The sequence below is a fragment of the Hyperolius riggenbachi genome, chromosome 1 (genome assembly GCF_040937935.1).
Source record: "Hyperolius riggenbachi isolate aHypRig1 chromosome 1, aHypRig1.pri, whole genome shotgun sequence".
NCBI classification, from domain to species: Eukaryota; Metazoa; Chordata; class Amphibia; order Anura; family Hyperoliidae; genus Hyperolius; species Hyperolius riggenbachi.
Genome location: NC_090646.1, coordinates 688,458,480 through 688,479,932, shown reverse-complemented (window position 1 = coordinate 688,479,932; position 21,453 = coordinate 688,458,480). Strand labels below are relative to the sequence as shown.

The window sequence follows — 21,453 nt, the reverse complement described above, 5'->3', positions numbered from 1 at the left end:
TATCCTCCCTCTCCCAGGCTGGCTGCATCTCACCTGATGCCCATGGGCAGGTATGACAAGGTGATAGCACTAGCTGTATCTATCCTCCCTCTCCCCGGCTGGCTGCGTCTCACCTGATGCCCAGGGACAGGTATGACAAGGTGTTAGCACTAGCTGTATCTATCCTCCCTCTCCCCGACTGTCTGCATCTCACTTGATGCCCATGGGTAGGTATGACAAGGCGTTAGCACTAGCTGTATCTATCCTCCCTCTCCCAGGCTTGCTGCGTCTCACCTGATGCCCATGGGCAGGTATGACAAGGTGATAGCACTAGCTGTATCTATCCTCCCTCTCCCAGGCTGGCTGCATCTCACCTGATGCCCATGGGCAGGTATGACAAGGTGTTAGCACTAGCTGTATCTATTCTCCCTCTTCCAGGCTTGCTGCGTCTCACCTGATGCCCATGGGCAGGTATGACAAGGCGTTAGCACTAGCTGTATCCATCCTCCCTCTCCCAGGCTTGCTGCGTCTCACCTGATGCCCAGGGACAGGTATGACAAGGTTTTAGCACTAGCTGTATCTATCCTCCCTCTCCCTGGCTGGCTGCACCTCACCTGATGCCCAGGGACAGGTATGACAAGGTGATAGCACTAGCTGTATCTATCCTCCCTCTCCCCGGCTGGCGGCGTCTCACCTGATGCCCATGGGCAGGTATGACAAGGCTTGGGCGATGGAGACGTGCTCCAGCTGGAAAGGTTTCCGTTTCTCGGGGAAGTCGTGTGCCAGGCAGATCCTCCAGCCGTCTTGGGGCACCCTGTACCCGAGGGATGCCCCCTGGTATCTCTCTATCAGAGCCTGAGATCCGTCCATGTCTGACTGCAGAGAGAAGTGTCCCAGCTCCAGGCCACGGCAAACTGTCTGTCACACCCAGCAGAGCAAAGTCCTCTGCAGATTCCTGCAACACAGATGTCACCAACGTCATTCACCCCACTGTGACTGTGTGCAGCGCAGGTGTCAGTGTGTGTGGTATAGCAGTACAGGTGGCAGTGTGTGTGGTATAGCAGTACAGGTGGCAGTGTGTGCCGTGCAGGTGGCAGTGTGTGTGGTATAGCAGTACAGGTGGCAGTGTGTGCAGCGCAGGTGTCAGTGTGTGTGGTATAGCAGTACAGGTGTCAGTGTGTGTGGTATAGCAGTACAGGTGTCAGTGTGTGTGGTATAGCAGTACAGGTGTCAGTGTGTGTGGTATAGCAGTACAGGTGGCAGTGTGTGTGGTATAGCAGTACAGGTGGCAGTGTGTGTGGTATAGCAGTACAGGTGGCAGTGTGTGTGGTATAGCAGTACAGGTGGCAGTGTGTGTGGTACAGCAGTACAGGTGGCAGTGTGTGTGGTATAGCAGTACAGGTGGCACTGTGTGTGGTATAGCAGTACAGGTGGCAGTGTGTGTGGTATAGCAGTAAAGGTGGCAGTGTGTGTGGTATAGCAGTACAGGTGGCAGTGTGTGTGGTACAGCAGTACAGGTGGCAGTGTGTGTGGTACAGCAGTACAGGTGGCAGTGTGTGTGGTATAGCAGTACAGGTGGCAATGTGTGCAGTACAGGTGTCAGTGTGTGTGGTATAGCAGTACAGGTGTCAGTGTGTGTGGTATAGCAGTACAGGTGGCAGTGTGTGCCGTGCAGGTGGCAGTGTGTGTGGTATAGCAGTACAGGTGTCAGTGTGTGTGGTATAGCAGTACAGGTGTCAGTGTGTGCCGTGCAGGTGGCAGTGTGTGCAGTACAGGTGTCAGTGCGTGCCCTACAGGTGTCAGTGTGTGCAGTGCAGGTGTCATTGTGTGTGGTATAGCAGTACAGGTGTCAGTGTGTGCCGTGCAGGTGGCAGTGTGTGCAGTACAGGTGTCAATGCGTGCCCTACAGGTGGCAGTGTGTGCAGTACAGGTGTCAGTGTGTGTGGTATAGCAGTACAGGTGGCAGTGTGTGCAGCGCAGGTGTCAGTGTGTGTGGTACAGCAGTACAGGTGTCAGTGTGTGTGGTATAGCAGTACAGGTGTCAGTGTGTGTGGTATAGCAGTACAGGTGGCAGTGTGTGCTGTACAGGTGGCAGTGTGTGTGGTATAGCAGTACAGGTGTCAGTGTGTGTGGTATAGCAGTACAGGTGTCAGTGTGTGTGGTATAGCAGTACAGGTGGCAGTGTGTGCTGTGCAGGTGGCAGTGTGTGTGGTATAGCAGTACAGGTGGCAGTGTGTGTGGTATAGCAGTACAGGTGTCAGTGTGTGTGGTATAGCAGTACAGGTGGCAGTGTGTGCAGCGCAGGTGTCAGTGTGTGTGGTACAGCAGTATAGGTGTCAGTGTGTGTGGTATAGCAGTACAGGTGGCAGTGTGTGTGGTATAGCAGTACAGGTGGCAGTGTGTGCAGCGCAGGTGTCAGTGTGTGTGGTATAGCAGTACAGGTGGCAGTGTGTGCTGTGCAGGTGGCAGTGTGTGCAGTACAGGTGTCAGTGCGTGCCCTACAGGTGGCAGTGTGTGCAGTACAGGTGTCAGTGTGTGTGGTATAGCAGTACAGGTGTCAGTGTGTGTGGTATAGCAGTACAGGTGGCAGTGTGTGCCGTGCAGGTGGCAGTGTGTGTGGTATAGCAGTACAGGTGTCAGTGTGTGTGGTATAGCAGTACAGGTGGCAGTGTGTGCAGCGCAGGTGTCAGTGTGTGTGGTATAGCAGTACAGGTGGCAGTGTGTGCTGTGCAGGTGGCAGTGTGTGCAGTACAGGTGTCAGTGCGTGCCCTACAGGTGGCAGTGTGTGCAGTACAGGTGTCAGTGTGTGTGGTATAGCAGTACAGGTGTCAGTGTGTGTGGTATAGCAGTACAGGTGGCAGTGTGTGCCGTGCAGGTGGCAGTGTGTGTGGTATAGCAGTACAGGTGTCAGTGTGTGTGGTATAGCAGTACAGGTGGCAGTGTGTGCAGCGCAGGTGTCAGTGTGTGTGGTACAGCAGTACCGGTGTCAGTGTGTGTGGTATAGCAGTACAGGTGGCAGTGTGTGTGGTACAGCAGTACAGGTGGCAGTGTGTGTGGTACAGCAGTACAGGTGTCAGTGTGTGTGGTACAGCAGTACAGGTGTCAGTGTGTGTGGTATAGCAGTACAGGTGGCAGTGTGTGCAGCGCAGGTGTCAGTGTGTGTGGTATAGCAGTACAGGTGTCAGTGTGTGTGGTATAGCAGTACAGGTGGCAGTGTGTGCCATGCAGGTGGCAGTGTGTGTGGTATAGCAGTACAGGTGTCAGTGTGTGCTGTGCAGGTGGCAGTGTGTGTGGTACAGCAGTACAGGTGTCAGTGTGTGTGGTATAGCAGTACAGGTGTCAGTGTGTGTGGTATAGCAGTACAGGTGTCAGTGTGTGCAGCGCAGGTGTCAGTGTGTGTGGTACAGCAGTACAGGTGTCAGTGTGTGTGGTATAGCAGTACAGGTGGCAGTGTGTGCAGCGCAGGTGTCAGTGTGTGTGGTACAGCAGTACAGGTGTCAGTGTGTGTGGTATAGCAGAACAGGTGTCAGTGTGTGCCGTGCAGGTGGCAGTGTGTGCAGCGCAGGTGTCAGTGTGTGTGGTACAGCAGTACAGGTGTCAGTGTGTGTGGTATAGCAGTACAGGTGGCAGTGTGTGCAGCGCAGGTGTCAGTGTGTGTGGTATAGCAGTACAGGTGTCAGTGTGTGCCGTGCAGGTGGCAGTGTGTGCAGTACAGGTGTCAGTGTGTGTGGTACAGCAGTACAGGTGTCAGTGTGTGTGGTATAGCAGTACAGGTGGCAGTGTGTGCCGTGCAGGTGGCAGTGTGTGTGGTATAGCAGTACAGGTGTCAGTGTGTGTGGTATAGCAGTACAGGTGGCAGTGTGTGTGGTATAGCAGTACAGGTGGCAGTGTGTGCAGCGCAGGTGTCAGTGTGTGTGGTACAGCAGTACAGGTGTCAGTGTGTGTGGTATAGCAGTACAGGTGTCAGTGTGTGCCGTGCAGGTGGCAGTGTGTGTGGTATAGCAGTACAGGTGTCAGTGTGTGTGGTAGAGCAGTACAGGTGGCAGTGTGTGCAGCGCAGGTGGCAGTGTGTGTGGTACAGCAGTACAGGTGTCAGTGTGTGTGGTATAGCAGTACAGGTGTCAGTGTGTGTGGTATAGCAGTAAAGGTGGCAGTGTGTGCAGCGCAGGTGTCAGTGTGTGTGGTACAGCAGTACAGGTGTCAGTGTGTGTGGTATAGCAGTACAGGTGTCAGTGTGTGTGGTATAGCAGTACAGGTGGCAGTGTGTGCAGCGCAGGTGTCAGTGTGTGTGGTACAGCAGTACAGATGTCAGTGTGTGTGGTATAGCAGTACAGGTGTCAGTGTGTGTGGTATAGCAGTACAGGTGTCAGTGTGTGTGGTATAGCAGTACAGGTGTCAGTGTGTGTGGTATAGCAGTACAGGTGGCAGTGTGTGCAGCGCAGGTGTCAGTGTGTGTGGTACAGCAGTACAGGTGTCAGTGTGTGTGGTATAGCAGTACAGGTGTCAGTGTGTGTGGTATAGCAGTACAGGTGGCAGTGTGTGCAGCGCAGGTGTCAGTGTAATTGGTACAGCAGTACAGGTGTCAGTGTGTGTGGTATAGCAGTACAGGTGTCAGTGTGTGTGGTATAGCAGTACAGGTGGCAGTGTGTGTGGTACAGCAGTACAGGTGGCAGTGTGTGTGGTACAGCAGTACAGGTGTCAGTGTGTGTGGTACAGCAGTACAGGTGTCAGGGTGTGTGGTATAGCAGTACAGGTGTCAGTGTGTGTGGTATAGCAGTACAGGTGGCAGTGTGTGTGGTACAGCAGTACAGGTGGCAGTGTGTGTGGTACAGCAGTACAGGTGGCAGTGTGTGTGGTACAGCAGTACAGGTGTCAGTGTGTGTGGTATAGCAGTACAGGTGGCAGTGTGTGCCGTGCAGGTGGCAGTGTGTGTGGTATAGCAGTACAGGTGTCAGTGTGTGCTGTGCAGGTGGCAGTGTGTGTGGTACAGCAGTACAGGTGTCAGTGTGTGTGGTATAGCAGTACAGGTGTCAGTGTGTGTGGTATAGCAGTACAGGTGTCAGTGTGTGCAGCGCAGGTGTCAGTGTGTGTGGTACAGCAGTACAGGTGTCAGTGTGTGTGGTATAGCAGTACAGGTGGCAGTGTGTGCAGCGCAGGTGTCAGTGTGTGTGGTACAGCAGTACAGGTGTCAGTGTGTGTGGTATAGCAGTACAGGTGTCAGTGTGTGCCGTGCAGGTGGCAGTGTGTGTGGTATAGCAGTACAGGTGTCAGTGTGTGTGGTATAGCAGTACAGGTGGCAGTGTGTGCAGCGCAGGTGTCAGTGTGTGTGGTACAGCAGTACAGGTGTCAGTGTGTGTGGTATAGCAGTACAGGTGTCAGTGTGTGTGGTATAGCAGTACAGGTGTCAGTGTGTGCAGCGCAGGTGTCAGTGTGTGTGGTACAGCAGTACAGGTGTCAGTGTGTGTGGTATAGCAGTACAGGTGTCAGTGTGTGCCGTGCAGGTGTCAGTGTGTGTGGTACAGCAGTACAGGTGTCAGTGTGTGTGGTATAGCAGTACAGGTGTCAGTGTGTGTGGTATAGCAGTACAGGTGGCAGTGTGTGCCGTGCAGGTGGCAGTGTGTGTGGTATAGCAGTACAGGTGTCAGTGTGTGTGGTATAGCAGTACAGGTGGCAGTGTGTGCAGCACAGGTGTCAGTGTGTGTGGTACAGCAGTACAGGTGTCAGTGTGTGTGGTACAGCAGTACAGGTGTCAGTGTGTGTGGTATAGCAGTACAGGTGTCAGTGTGTGCCGTGCAGGTGGCAGTGTGTGTGGTATAGCAGTACAGGTGTCAGTGTGTGTGGTATAGCAGTACAGGTGGCAGTGTGTGCAGCACAGGTGTCAGTGTGTGTGGTACAGCAGTACAGGTGTCAGTGTGTGTGGTATAGCAGTACAGGTGGCAGTGTGTGTGGTATAGCAGTACAGGTGGCAGTGTGTGCCGTGCCGGTGGCAGTGTGTGTGGTATAGCAGTACAGGTGTCAGTGTGTGTGGTATAGCAGTACAGGTGGCAGTGTGTGCAGCGCAGATGTCAGTGTGTGTGGTACAGCAGTACAAGTGTCAGTGTGTGTGGTATAGCAGTACAGGTGTCAGTGTGTGCAGCGCAGGTGTCAGTGTGTGTGGTACAGCAGTACAGGTGTCAGTGTGTGTGGTATAGCAGTACAGGTGTCAGTGTGTGTGGTATAGCAGTACAGGTGTCAGTGTGCCATGCAGGTGTCAGTGTGTGCAGTAAAGGTGTCAGTGCGTGCCCTACAGGTGTCAGTATGTGCAGTACAGCAGTACAGGTGGTAGCTTGGCAGTGTGTGCAGTACAGGTGTCAGTGTGTGTGGTACAGCAGTACAGGTGTCAGTGTGTGTGGTATAGCAGTACAGGTGTCAGTGTGTGTGGTATAGCAGTACAGGTGTCAGTGTGCCATGCAGGTGTCAGTGTGTGCAGTAAAGGTGTCAGTGCGTGCCCTACAGGTGTCAGTATGTGCAGTACAGGTGGCAGTGTGTGCAGTACAGGTGTCAGCTTGGCAGCGTGTGCAGAACAGGTGTCAGTTTGGCAGTGTGTTGAGGTGTCAGCTTGGCAGTGTGTGCAGTACAGGTGCCAGTGTGTGCAGGTGTCGCCTTGGCAGTGTGTGCAGTACAGATGTCAGCTTGGCAGTATGTGTATTACAGGTGTCAGTGTGTGCAGTACAGGTGGCAGTGTGTACAGGTGTCAGTGTGTGCAGTACAGGTGGCAGTGTGTACAGGTGTCAGCTTGGCAGTGTGTGCAGTACAGGTGTCAGCTTGGCAGCTTGTGCAGAACAGGTGTCAGTTTGGCAGTGTGTTCAGTACAGGTGCCAGTGTGTGCAGGTGTCGCCTTGGCAGTGTGTGCAGTACAGATGTCAGCTTGGCAGTATGTGTATTACAGGTGTCAGTGTGTGCAGTACAGGTGTCAGTGTGTGCAGTACACGTGGCAGTGTGTGCAGAACAGGTGGCAGGGTGTAAGCTTGGCAGTGTGCGCAGTACAGGTGGCAGTGTGTGCAGTACAGGTTTAAGCTTGGCAGTGTGTGCAGTATAGGTGTCAGCTTGGCAGTGTGCACAGTACAGGTGGCAGTGTGTGCAGTACAGCTGTAACTTGGCAGTGTGCGCAGTACAGGTGGCAGTGTGTGCAGTACAGGTTTAAGCTTGGCAGTGTGTGCAGTATAGGTGTCAGCTTGGCAGTGTGCACAGTACAGGTGGCAGTGTGTGCAGTACAGGTGTAAGCTTGGCAGTGTATGCAATACAGGTGTCAGCTTGGCAGTGTATGCAATACAGGTGTCAGCTTGGCAGTGTATGCAATACAGGTGTCAGCTTGGCAGAGTGTGCAGTACAGGTGGCAGTGTGTGCAGTACAGGTGTCAGCTTGGCAGTGTATGCAATACAGGTGTCAGCTTGGCAGTGTGTGCAGTATAGGTGGCAGTGTGTGCAGTATAGGTGGCAGTGTGTGCAGTACAGGTGTAAGCTTGGCAGTGTGTGCAGTACAGGTGGCAGTGTGTGCAGTACAGGTGGCAGTGTGTACAGTACAAGTGTAAGCTTGGCAGTGTGTACAGGTGTCAGCTTGGCAGTGTGTGCAGTACAGTTGGCAGCTTGGCAGTGTGTGCAGTACAGTTGGCAGTGTGTGCAGTACAGTTGGCAGCTTGGCATTGTGTTCAGGTGTCAGCTTGGCAGTGTGCAGTACAGGTGTAAGCTTGGCAGTGTATGCAATACAGGTGTCAGCTTGGCAGAGTGTGCAGTACAGGTGGCAGTGTGTGCAGTACAGGTGGCAGTGTGTGCAGTATCGGTGGCAGTGCGTGCAGTATAGATGGCAGTGCGTGCAGTACAGGTGTCAGCTTGGCAGTGTGTGCAGTACAGGTGGCAGTGTGTGCAGTACAGGTGTCAGCTTGGCAGTGTGTACAGGTGTCAGCTTGGCAGTGTGTGTAGTATAGGTGGCAGTGTGTGCAGTATAGGTGGCAGTGTGTGCAGTATAGGTGGCAGTGTGTGCCTGGCAGTCATACCTCATGCTGCAGCAGAGTGATATGAGGAGGCAATAAGCACAGACTGGTATAGGAGCTCATGTGCTTTACAGGAAGTAAAATTCACAGACAGTAGGAGAGTGAACCTGATAAACTAGTCTCATCCCAGCCTTCTAACCATGGAAGCAAGCCAGAGGTGTAAAACTTGTTCCACCAGAGAAGTAGGCTGTGTGTGATACAGGCTGTGTGTGTGATATAAGGTGTGTGTGATACAGGCTGTGTGTGATATAAGGTGTGTGTGATACAGGCTGTGTGCGATATAAGGGGTGTGTGATATAGGCCGTGTGTGATACAGGCTGTGTGTGATACTTGTGTGTGATATAAGGGGTGTGTGATGTAGGCCGTGTGTGATGTAGGCCGTGTGTGGTGTAGGCCGTGTGTGGTGTAGGCCGTGTGTGGTGTAGGCCGTGTGTGGTGTAGGCTGTGTGCGATACGGGCTGTGTGTGATACAGGATGTGTGTGATACAGGATGTGTGTGATATATAGGCTGTGTGTGATATATAGGCTGTGTGTGATATATAGGCTGTGTGTGATATAGGCTGTGTGTGATATAGGCTGTGTGTGATATATAGGCTGTGTGTGATATAGGACGTGTGTGATATAGGACGTGTGTGATATAGGACGTGTGTGATATATAGGCTGTGTGTGATATATAGGCTGTGTGTGATATAGGACGTGTGTGATATAGGATGTGTGTGGTGTAGGACGTGTGTGATACAGGACGTGTGTGATACAGGACGTGTGTGAAATAGGCCGTGTGTGAAATAGGCCGTGTGTGAAATAGGCCGTGTGCGAAATAGGCCGTGTGCGAAATAGGCCGTGTGCGAAATAGGCCGTGTGCGAAATAGGCCGTGTGCGAAATAGGCCGTGTGCGAAATAGGCCGTGTGCGAAATAGGCCGTGTGTGATATAGGATGTGTGTGATATAGGATGAGTGTGATACATGCATAGTTTGGCAGTGTGTGCAGTATAGGTGTCAGTGTGTGCAGTACAGGTGTCAGCTTGGCAGTGTATACAGGTGTCAGCTTGGCAGTGTGTGCAGTACAGGTGTCAGCTTGGCAGTGTATGCAATACAGGTGTCAGCTTGGCAGTGTGTGCAGTATAGGTGCAGTGTGTGCAGTACAGGTGTCAGCTTGGCAGTGTGTGCAGTATAGGTGGCAGTGTGTGCAGTACAGGTGGCAGTGTGTGCAGTATAGGTGTCAGCTTGGCAGTGTGTACAGCTTGGCAGTACGTTCAATATAGGTGTCAGTGTGTGCAGTACAGGTGTCAGCTTGACAGTGTGTGCAGTACAGGTGGCAGTGTGTGCAGTACAGGTGTCAGCTTGGCAGCGTATGCAATACAGGTGTCAGCTTGGCAGAGTGTGCAGTACAGGTGGCAGTGTGTGCAGTACAGGTGTCAGCTTGGCAGTGTATGCAATACAGATGTCAGCTTGGCAGAGTGTGCAGTACAGGTGGCAGTGTGTGCAGTACAGGTGTCAGCTTGGCAGCGTATGCAATACAGATGTCAGCTTGGCAGAGTGTGCAGTACAGGTGGCAGTGTGTGCAGTACAGGTGTCAGCTTGGCAGTGTATGCAATACAGGTGTCAGCTTGGCAGTGTGTGCAGTATAGGTGGCAGTGTGTGCAGTATAGGTGGCAGTGTGTGCAGTACAGGTGTCAGCTTGGCAGTGTGTGCAGTATAGGTGGCAGTGTGTGCAGTACAGGAGGCAGTGTATGCAATACAGGTGTCAGCTTGGCAGTGTGTGCAGTATAGGTGGCAGTGTGTGCAGTATAGGTAGCAGTGTGTGCAGTACAGGTGGCAGTGTGTGCAGTACAGGTGGCAGTGTGTGCAGTATAGGTAGCAGTGTGTGCAGTATAGGTGGCAGTGTGTGCAGTACAGGTGGCAGTGTGTGCAGTACAGGTGGCAGTGTGTGCAGTACAGGTGTCCGCTTGGCAGTGTGTACAGGTGTCAGCTTGGCAGTGTGTACAGTATAGGTGGCAGTGTGTGCAGTATAGGTAGCAGTGTGTGCAGTATAGGTGGCAGTGTGTGCAGTATAGGTAGCAGTGTGTGCAGTATAGGTGGCAGTGTGTGCAGTACAGGTGGCAGTGTGTGCAGTACAGGTGGCAGTGTGTGCAGTACAGGTGTCAGCTTGGCAGTGTGTACAGTATAGGTGGCAGTGTGTGCAGTATAGGTGGCAGTGTGTGCAGTATAGGTGGCAGTGTGTGCCTGGCAGTCATACCTCATGCTGCAGCAGAGTGATATGAGGAGGCAATAAGCACAGACTGGTATAGGAGCTCATGTGCTTTACAGGAAGTAAAATTCACAGACAGTAGGAGAGTGAACCTGATAAACTAGTCTCATCCCAGCCTTCTAACCATGGAAGCAAGCCAGAGGTGTAAAACTTGTTCCACCAGAGACGTAGGCCGTATGTGATACAAGCTGTGTGTGATACAGGCTGTGTGTGATATTGGCTGTGTGTGATACTTGTGTGTGATATAAGGGGTGTGTGATATAGGCCGTGTGTGATGTGGGCCGTGTGTGATGTGGGCCGTGTGTGATGTGGGCCGTGTGCGAGTTCTAATTGATGGGGATTTAAACTTCAGAACTCAAATCTCTGCTGTGGTGAAATCATCCTATTTTCACCTGAAGAACATTGCAAAAATCAAGCACCTCATCCCCCAGAAGCTCTGCCAACCTTAGTCCATGCCTTCATCACATCCCGACTGGACTACTGCAATGCTCTCTACACTGGCCTTCCAAAAAAGGTCTTGTACCGCCTACAGCTGATACAGAATACTGCTTCCAGACTGCTAACCAACCAACCCCGTCACTGCCACATAACGCCAGTCCTGCATTCCCTTCACTGGCTACCTATAGAATGGAGGGTCCTATTCAAGATCGGCCTACTGACATTTAAATCACTGAATAATCTAGGCCCTGGATACATGAAAGATATGTTGCAGCTGCGTAGCAATCCCCACATTTTCAGATCCACAGGTTCTAATAATCTAGTCATACCCAGAGTCCACTTGGAAACTTTTGGTCCCAGAGCCTTCTGTCATGCTGCCCCTACGTTTTGGAACTCCTTACCTCAACAGATCAGGACAGCTCCATCCCTGGATGTGTCGAAATCCAGACTGAAAACCCACCTGTTCATTTTGGCATTTGCAGAAATATAACTTTTGTTGTGTGAATACTTCATCCTACTACCAATTACTGAATCTGAGAGAGCCTAAGCGCTTTGAGTCCGATGGGAGAAAAGCGCTATAGAAATGTTATTGTATTGTATTGTATTGATGTGGGCCGTGTGTGATGTAGGCCGTGTGTGATATATAGGCTGTGTGTGATATATAGGCTGTGTGTGATATATAGGCTGTGTGTGATATAGGACGTGTGTGATATAGGACGTGTGTGATATTGACTGTGTGCGATATTGACTGTGTGCGATATTGACTGTGTGCGATATGGGCTGTGTGCGATACGGGCTGTGTGCGATACAGGATGTGTGTGATGTAGGCTGTGTGTAATATATAGGCTGTGTGTGATATATAGGCTGTGTGTGATATATAGGCTGTGTGTGATATATAGGCTGTGTGTGATATATAGGCTGTGTGTGATATATAGGCTGTGTGTGATATATAGGCTGTGTGTGATATATAGGCTGTGTGTGATATATAGGACGTGTGTGATATAGGCCGTGTGTGATATAGGCCGTGTGTGATATAGGCCGTGTGTGATATAGGCCGTGTGTGATATAGGCCGTGTGTGATATAGGCCGTGTGTGATATAGGCCGTGTGTGATGTAGGCCGTGTGTGATACAGGATGTGTGTGATGTAGGCTGTGTGTGATATAGGACGTGTGTGATATAGGATGTGTGTGGTGTAGGCCGTGTGTGATATAGGCCGTGTGTGATATAGGCCGTGTGTGATGTAGGCCGTGTGTGATGTAGGCCGTGTGTGATGTAGGCCGTGTGTGATGTAGGCCGTGTGTGATATAGGCCGTGTGTGATATAGGCCGTGTGTGATATAGGCCGTGTGTGATGTAGGCCGTGTGTGATACAGGATGTGTGTGATGTAGGCTGTGTGTGATATAGGACGTGTGTGATATAGGACGTGTGTGATATAGGATGTGTGTGGTGTAGGCCGTGTGTGATATAGGCCGTGTGTGATGTAGGCCGTGTGTGATACAGGATGTGTGTGATGTAGGCTGTGTGTGATATAGGACATGTGTGATATAGGACGTGTGTGATATAGGATGTGTGTGGTGTAGGCGTGTGTGATATAGGCCGTGTGTGATATAGGCCGTGTGTGATATAGGCCGTGTGTGATATAGGCCGTGTGTGATGTAGGCCGTGTGTGATGTAGGCCGTGTGTGATGTAGGCCGTGTGTGATGTAGGCCGTGTGTGATGTAGGCCGTGTGTGATGTAGGCCGTGTGTGATGTAGGCCGTGTGTGATGTAGGCCGTGTGTGATGTAGGCCGTGTGTGATATACGCCGTGTGTGATATAGGCCGTGTGTGATATAGGCCGTGTGTGATATAGGCCGTGTGTGATATAGGCCGTGTGTGATATAGGCCGTGTGTGATATAGGCCGTGTGTGATATAGGCCGTGTGTGATATAGGCCGTTTGTGATATTGACTGTGTGATATAGGATATGAAAAAAAGAGAGAACATGACTGTGCCTGAATCCCTCTCACCACACAAGTCACAATGGAGAGGCTGGGAGGTGAAGCAGCAGCAGGAGTTGGGGCAAGTTGTAGAATTGGCTCCAATGTACGGCCACTGAAGGGTGAAGTGCAGCCGTTTCTGAGCAGAGGGGATATTCTGACTCCAGTTCTGCTGTAAGGGGCTCTTGCCCACCTCTATTGCCTGGAGGACGGGGGGGGGGGGGGGGTAATATAAGGAAAGGAGTTTGGGGTGCTCTCTGGTTGTCTCATAGCAGGCAACCCCACCCAGGCCTGTATGGAAAGTCATTTGTACATGATTATTTACCCCAGTGAGTTATAAGTAAGATACACGCCGGCACAGTATTGTGTGTGTCGTCAGTAGTGTGCACTCTCATCCCAGGCTCTGCTCTGCCAGTTGTGCTTGTATGAACATGGTGCGGTCACCAGCACAGGGCAGCAAAGCGCAGTCCACTCAGCTCAGTGACATGGAGCTCACCTGTGTCACAGCACTGTGCCCTGTCGGATAGTGACATGGAGCTCACCTGTGTCACAGCACTGTGCCCTGTCTGATAGTGACATGGAGCTCACCTGTGTCACAGCACTGTGCCCTGTCTGATAGTGACATGGAGCTCACCTGTGTCACAGCACTGTGCCCTGTCTGATAGTGACATGGAGCTCACCTGTGTCACAGCACTGTGCCCTGTCTGATAGTGACATGGAGCTCACCTGTGTCACAGCACTGTGCCCTGATAGTGACATGGAGCTCACCTGTGTCACAGCACTGTGCCCTGATAGTGACATGGAGCTCACCTGTGTCACAGCACTGTGCCCTGATAGTGACATGGAGCTCACCTGTGTCACAGCACTGTGCCCTGATAGTGACATGGAGCTCACCTGTGTCACAGCACTGTGCCCTGTCTGATAGTGACATGGAGCTCACCTGTGTCACAGCACTGTGCCCTGTCTGATAGTGACATGGAGCTCACCTGTGTCACAGCACTGTGCCCTGATAGTGACATGGAGCTCACCTGTGTCACAGCACTGTGCCCTGATAGTGACATGGAGCTCACCTGTGTCACAACACTGTGCCCTGTCTGATAGTGACATGGAGCTCACCTGTGTCACAGCACTGTTCCCTGTCTGATAGTGACATGGAGCTCACCTGTGTCACAGCACTGTGCCCTGATAGTGACATGGAGCTCACCTGTGTCACAGCACTGTGCCCTGTCTGATAGTGACATGGAGCTCACCTGTGTCACAGCACTGTGCCCTGATAGTGACATGGAGCTCGCCTGTGTCACAGCACTGTGCCCTGATAGTGACATGGAGCTCGCCTGTGTCACAGCACTGTGCCCTGTCTGATAGTGACATGGAGCTCACCTGTGTCACAGCACTGTGCCCTGTCTGATAGTGACATGGAGCTCACCTGTGTCACAGCACTGTGCCCTGTCTGATAGTGACATGGAGCTCACCTGTGTCACAGCACTGTGCCCTGTCTGATAGTGACATGGAGCTCACCTGTGTCACAGCACTGTGCCCTGATAGTGACATGGAGCTCACCTGTGTCACAGCACTGTGCCCTGATAGTGACATGGAGCTCACCTGTGTCACAACACTGTGCCCTGTCTGATAGTGACATGGAGCTCACCTGTGTCACAGCACTGTGCCCTGATAGTGACATGGAGCTCGCCTGTGTCACAGCACTGTGCCCTGATAGTGACATGGAGCTCACCTGTGTCACAGCACTGTGCCCTGATAGTGACATGGAGCTCACCTGTGTCACAGCACTGTGCCCTGATAGTGACATGGAGCTCACCTGTGTCACAGCACTGTGCCCTGATAGTGACATGGAGCTCACCTGTGTCACAGCACTGTGCCCTGTCTGATAGTGACATGGAGCTCACCTGTGTCACAGCACTGTGCCCTGATAGTGACATGGAGCTCGCCTGTGTCACAGCACTGTGCCCTGTCTGATAGTGACATGGAGCTCACCTGTGTCACAGCACTGTGCCCTGTCTGATAGTGACATGGAGCTCACCTGTGTCACAGCACTGTGCCCTGTCTGATAGTGACATGGAGCTCACCTGTGTCACAGCACTGTGCCCTGATAGTGACATGGAGCTCACCTGTGTCACAGCACTGTGCCCTGATAGTGACATGGAGCTCACCTGTGTCACAGCACTGTGCCCTGTCTAATAGTGACATGGAGCTCACCTGTGTCACAGCACTGTGCCCTGATAGTGACATGGAGCTCACCTGTGTCACAGCACTGTGCCCTGTCTGATAGTGACATGGAGCTCACCTGTGTCACAGCACTGTGCCCTGTCTGATAGTGACATGGAGCTCACCTGTGTCACAGCACTGTGCCCTGATAGTGACATGGAGCTCGCCTGTGTCACAGCACTGTGCCCTGTCTGATAGTGACATGGAGCTCACCTGTGTCACAGCACTGTGCCCTGTCTGATAGTGACATGGAGCTCACCTGTGTCACAGCACTGTGCCCTGATAGTGACATGGAGCTCACCTGTGTCACAGCACTGTGCCCTGTCTGATAGTGACATGGAGCTCACCTGTGTCACAGCACTGTGCCCTGATAGTGACATGGAGCTCACCTGTGTCACAGCACTGTGCCCTGATAGTGACATGGAGCTCACCTGTGTCACAGCACTGTGCCCTGATAGTGACATGGAGCTCACCTGTGTCACAGCACTGTGCCCTGTCTAATAGTGACATGGAGCTCACCTGTGTCACAGCACTGTGCCATGTCTGATAGTGACATGGAGCTCACCTGTGTCACAGCACTGTGCCCTGTCTGATAGTGACATGGAGCTCGCCTGTGTCACAGCACTGTGCCCTGATAGTGACATGGAGCTCACCTGTGTCACAGCACTGTGCCCTGATAGTGACATGGAGCTCACCTGTGTCACAGCACTGTGCCCTGTCTAATAGTGACATGGAGCTCACCTGTGTCACAGCACTGTGCCCTGATAGTGACATGGAGCTCACCTGTGTCACAGCACTGTGCCCTGATAGTGACATGGAGCTCACCTGTGTCACAGCACTGTGCCCTGTCTAATAGTGACATGGAGCTCACCTGTGTCACAGCACTGTGCCCTGATAGTGACATGGAGCTCACCTGTGTCACAGCACTGTGCCCTGTCTGATAGTGACATGGAGCTCACCTGTGTCACAGCACTGTGCCCTGATAGTGACATGGAGCTCGCCTGTGTCACAGCACTGTGCCCTGATAGTGACATGGAGCTCACCTGTGTCACAGCACTGTGCCCTGATAGTGACATGGAGCTCACCTGTGTCACAGCACTGTGCCCTGTCTGATAGTGACATGGAGCTCACCTGTGTCACAGCACTGTGCCCTGTCTGATAGTGACATGGAGCTCACCTGTGTCACAGCACTGTGCCCTGTCGGATAGTGACATGGAGCTCACCTGTGTCACAGCACTGTGCCCTGTCGGATAGTGACATGGAGCTCACCTGTGTCACAGCACTGTGCCCTGTCTGATAGTGACATGGAGCTCACCTGTGTCACAGCACTGTGCCCTGTCTGATAGTGACATGGAGCTCACCTGTGTCACAGCACTGTGCCCTGATAGTGACATGGAGCTCACCTGTGTCACAGCACTGTGCCCTGTCTGATAGTGACATGGAGCTCACCTGTGTCACAGCACTGTGCCCTGTCTAATAGTGACATGGAGCTCACCTGTGTCACAGCACTGTGCCCTGATAGTGACATGGAGCTCGCCTGTGTCACAGCACTGTGCCCTGATAGTGACATGGAGCTCACCTGTGTCACAGCACTGTGCCCTGTCTAATAGTGACATGGAGCTCACCTGTGTCACAGCACTGTGCCCTGATAGTGACATGGAGCTCACCTGTGTCACAGCACTGTGCCCTGTCTAATAGTGACATGGAGCTCACCTGTGTCACAGCACTGTGCCCTGTCTGATAGTGACATGGAGCTCACCTGTGTCACAGCACTGTGCCCTGTCTAATAGTGACATGGAGCTCACCTGTGTCACAGCACTGTGCCCTGTCTGATAGTGACATGGAGCTCGCCTGTGTCACAGCACTGTGCCCTGATAGTGACATGGAGCTCGCCTGTGTCACAGCACTGTGCCCTGTCTGATAGTGACATGGAGCTCACCTGTGTCACAGCACTGTGCCCTGATAGTGACATGGAGCTCACCTGTGTCACAGCGCTGTGCCCTGTCTGATAGTGACATGGAGCTCACCTGTGTCACAGCACTGTGCCCTGTCTAATAGTGACATGGAGCTCACCTGTGTCACAGCACTGTGCCCTGTCTGATAGTGACATGGAGCTCACCTGTGTCACAGCACTGTGCCCTGTCTGATAGTGACATGGAGCTCACCTGTGTCACAGCACTGTGCCCTGATAGTGACATGGAGCTCACCTGTGTCACAGCACTGTGCCCTGTCTAATAGTGACATGGAGCTCACCTGTGTCACAGCACTGTGCCCTGATAGTGACATGGAGCTCACCTGTGTCACAGCACTGTGCCCTGTCTGATAGTGACATGGAGCTCACCTGTGTCACAGCACTGTGCCCTGTCTGATAGTGACATGGAGCTCACCTGTGTCACAGCACTGTGCCCTGATAGTGACATGGAGCTCACCTGTGTCACAGCACTGTGCCCTGTCTAATAGTGACATGGAGCTCGCCTGTGTCACAGCACTGTGCCCTGTCTGATAGTGACATGGAGCTCACCTGTGTCACAGCGCTGTGCCCTGTCTGATAGTGACATGGAGCTCACCTGTGTCACAGCACTGTGCCCTGTCTGATAGTGACATGGAGCTCACCTGTGTCACAGCACTGTGCCCTGATAGTGACATGGAGCTCACCTGTGTCACAGCACTGTGCCCTGATAGTGACATGGAGCTCACCTGTGTCACAGCACTGTGCCCTGATAGTGACATGGAGCTCACCTGTGTCACAGCACTGTGCCCTGTCTAATAGTGACATGGAGCTCACCTGTGTCACAACACTGTGCCCTGTCTAATAGTGACATGGAGCTCACCTGTGTCACAGCACTGTGCCCTGATAGTGACATGGAGCTCACCTGTGTCACAGCACTATGCCCTGTCTGATAGTGACATGGAGCTCACCTGTGTCACAGCACTGTGCCCTGATAGTGACATGGAGCTCACCTGTGTCACAGCACTGTGCCCTGTCTAATAGTGACATGGAGCTCACCTGTGTCACAGCACTGTGCCCTGATAGTGACATGGAGCTCACCTGTGTCACAGCACTGTGCCCTGTCTAATAGTGACATGGAGCTCACCTGTGTCACAGCACTGTGCCCTGATAGTGACATGGAGCTCACCTGTGTCACAACACTGTGCCCTGATAGTGACATGGAGCTCACCTGTGTCACAGCACTGTGCCCTGTCTGATAGTGACATGGAGCTCACCTGTGTCACAGCACTGTGCCCTGTCTGATAGTGCCATGGAGCTCACCTGTGTCACAGCACTGTGCCCTGATAGTGACATGGAGCTCGCTTGTGTCACAGCACTGTGCCCTGTCTGATAGGGACATGGAGCTCACCTGTGTCACAGCACTGCCCTGTCTGATAGTGACATGGAGCTCACCTGTGTCACAGCACTGTGCCCTGTCTAATAGTGACATGGAGCTCACCTGTGTCACAGCACTGTGCCCTGTCTGATAGTGACATGGAGCTCGCCTGTGTCACAGCACTGTGCCCTGTCTAATAGTGACATGGAGCTCACCTGTGTCACAGCACTGTGCCCTGTCTGATAGTGACATGGAGCTCACCTGTGTCACAGCACTGTGCCCTGTCTGATAGTGACATGGAGCTCACCTGTGTCACAGCACTGTGCCCTGTCTGATAGTGACATGGAGCTCACCTGTGTCACAGCACTGTGCCCTGATAGTGACATGGAGCTCACCTGTGTCACAGCACTGCCCTGTCTGATAGTGACATGGAGCTCACCTGTGTCACAGCACTGTGCCCTGATAGTGACATGGAGCTCACCTGTGTCACAGCACTGTGCCCTGTCTGATAGGGACATGGAGCTCACCTGTGTCACAGCACTGCCCTGTCTGATAGTGACATGGAGCTCACCTGTGTCACAGCACTGTGCCCTGTCTGATAGTGACATGGAGCTCGCCTGTGTCACAGCACTGTGCCCTGTCTAATAGTGACATGGAGCTCACCTGTGTCACAGCACTGTGCCCTGTCTGATAGTGACATGGAGCTCACCTGTGTCACAGCACTGTGCCCTGTCTAATAGTGACATGGAGCTCACCTGTGTCACAGCACTGTGCCCTGTCTGATAGTGACATGGAGCTCACCTGTGTCACAGCACTGTGCCCTGTCTGATAGTGACATGGAGCTCACCTGTGTCACAGCACTGTGCCCTGTCTGATAGTGACATGGAGCTCACCTGTGTCACAGCACTGTGCCCTGATAGTGACATGGAGCTCACCTGTGTCACAGCACTGTGCCCTGTCTAATAGTGACATGGAGCTCACCTGTGTCACAGCACTGTGCCCTGATAGTGACATGGAGCTCACCTGTGTCACAGCACTGTGCCCTGATAGTGACATGGAGCTCACCTGTGTCACAGCACTGTGCCCTGTCTGATAGTGACATGGAGCTCACCTGTGTCACAGCACTGTGCCCTGTCTGATAGTGACATGGAGCTCACCTGTGTCACAGCACTGTGCCCTGATAGTGACATGGAGCTCACCTGTGTCACAGCACTGTGCCCTGATAGTGACATGGAGCTCACCTGTGTCACAGCACTGTGCCCTGATAGTGACATGGAGCTCACCTGTGTCACAGCACTGTGCCCTGATAGTGACATGGAGCTCACCTGTGTCACAGCACTGTGCCCTGATAGTGACATGGAGCTCACCTGTGTCACAGCACTGTGCCCTGATAGTGACATGGAGCTCACCTGTGTCACAGCACTGTTCCCTGTCTGATAGTGACATGGAGCTCACCTGTGTCACAGCACTGTGCCCTGTCTGATAGTGACATGGAGCTCACCTCTGTCACAGCACTGTGCCCTGATAGTGACATGGAGCTCACCTGTGTCACAGCACTGTGCCCTGATAGTGACATGGAGCTCACCTGTGTCACAGCACTGTGCCCTGATAGTGACATGGAGCTCACCTGTGTCACAGCACTGTGCCCTGATAGTGACATGGAGCTCACCTGTGTCACAGCACTGTGCCCTGATAGTGACATGGAGCTCACCTGTGTCACAGCACTGTGCCCTGATAGTGACATGGAGCCCACCTGTGTCACAGCACTGTGCCCTGATAGTGACATGGAGCTCACCTGTGTCACAGCACTGTGCCCTGATAGTGACATGGAGCTCACCTGTGTCACAGCACTGTGCCCTGATAGTGACATGGAGCTCACCTGTGTCACAGCACTGTGCCCTGTCTGATAGTGACATGGAGCTCGCCTGTGTCACAGCGCTGTGCCCTGTCTGATAGTGACATGGAGCTCACCTGTGTCACAGCACTGTGCCCTGATAGTGACATGGAGCTCACCTGTGTCACAGCACTGTGCCCTGATAGTGACATGGAGCTCACCTGTGTCACAGCACTGTGCCCTGATAGTGACATGGAGCTCACCTGTGTCACAGCACTGTGCCCTGATAGTGACATGGAGCTCACCTGTGTCACAGCACTGTGCCCTGTCTAATAGTGACATGGAGCTCACCTGTGTCACAGCACTGTGCCCTGTCTGATAGTGACATGGAGCTCACCTGTGTCACAGCACTGTGCCCTGATAGTGACATGGAGCTCACCTGTGTCACAGCACTGTGCCCTGATAGTGACATGGAGCTCACCTGTGTCACAGCACTGTGCCCTGTCTGATAGTGACATGGAGCTCACCTGTGTCACAGCACTGTGCCCTGTCTGATAGTGACATGGAGCTCACCTGTGTCACAGCACTGTGCCCTGATAGTGACATGGAGCTCACCTGTGTCACAGCACTGTGCCCTGTCTGATAGTGACATGGAGCTCACCTGTGTCACAGCACTGTGCCCTGATAGTGACATGGAGCTCGCCTGTGTCACAGCACTGTGCCCTGTCTAATAGTGACATGGAGCTCACCTGTGTCACAGCACTGTGCCCTGATAGTGACATGGAGCTCACCTGTGTCACAGCACTGTGCCCTGTCTAATAGTGACATGGAGCTCACCTGTGTCACAGCACTGTGCCCTGATAGTGACATGGAGCTCACCTGTGTCACAGCACTGTGCCCTGTCTGATAGTGACATGGAGCTCACCTGTGTCACAGCACTGTGCCCTGTCTAATAGTGACATGGAGCTCACCTGTGTCACAGCACTGTGCCCTGATAGTGACATGGAGCTCACCTGTGTCACAGCACTGTGCCCTGTCTGATAGTGACATGGAGCTCACCTGTGTCACAGCACTGTACCCTGTCTAATAGTGACATGGAGCTCACCTGTGTCACAGCACTGTGCCCTGTCTGATAGTGACATGGAGCTCACCTGTGTCACAGCACTGTGCCCTGTCTGATAGTGACATGGAGCTCACCTGTGTCACAGCACTGTGCCCTGTCTGATAGTGACATGGAGCTCACCTGTGTCACAGCACTGTGCCCTGATAGTGACATGGAGCTCACCTGTGTCACAGCACTGTGCCCTGTCTGATAGTGACATGGAGCTCGCCTGTGTCACAGCACTGTGCCCTGATAGTGACATGGAGCTCACCTGTGTCACAGCACTGTGCCCTGTC

At 52.9% G+C, this 21,453-nt stretch overlaps 1 protein-coding gene across 1 annotated transcript in view; it reads right to left on the bottom strand.

Moving 5' to 3' along the window:
• LOC137544704 (non-lysosomal glucosylceramidase-like) overlaps nt 1-21,453 on the bottom strand; it is a 103,645-nt gene that overhangs the window by 33,341 nt on the left and 48,851 nt on the right. The window contains exon 2 of the mRNA XM_068265800.1: nt 674-934. Within this exon, the coding sequence (XP_068121901.1) occupies nt 674-849 (176 nt within the window). The 5' untranslated portion in view covers nt 850-934. The remainder of the gene's footprint in view (nt 1-673; nt 935-21,453) is intronic.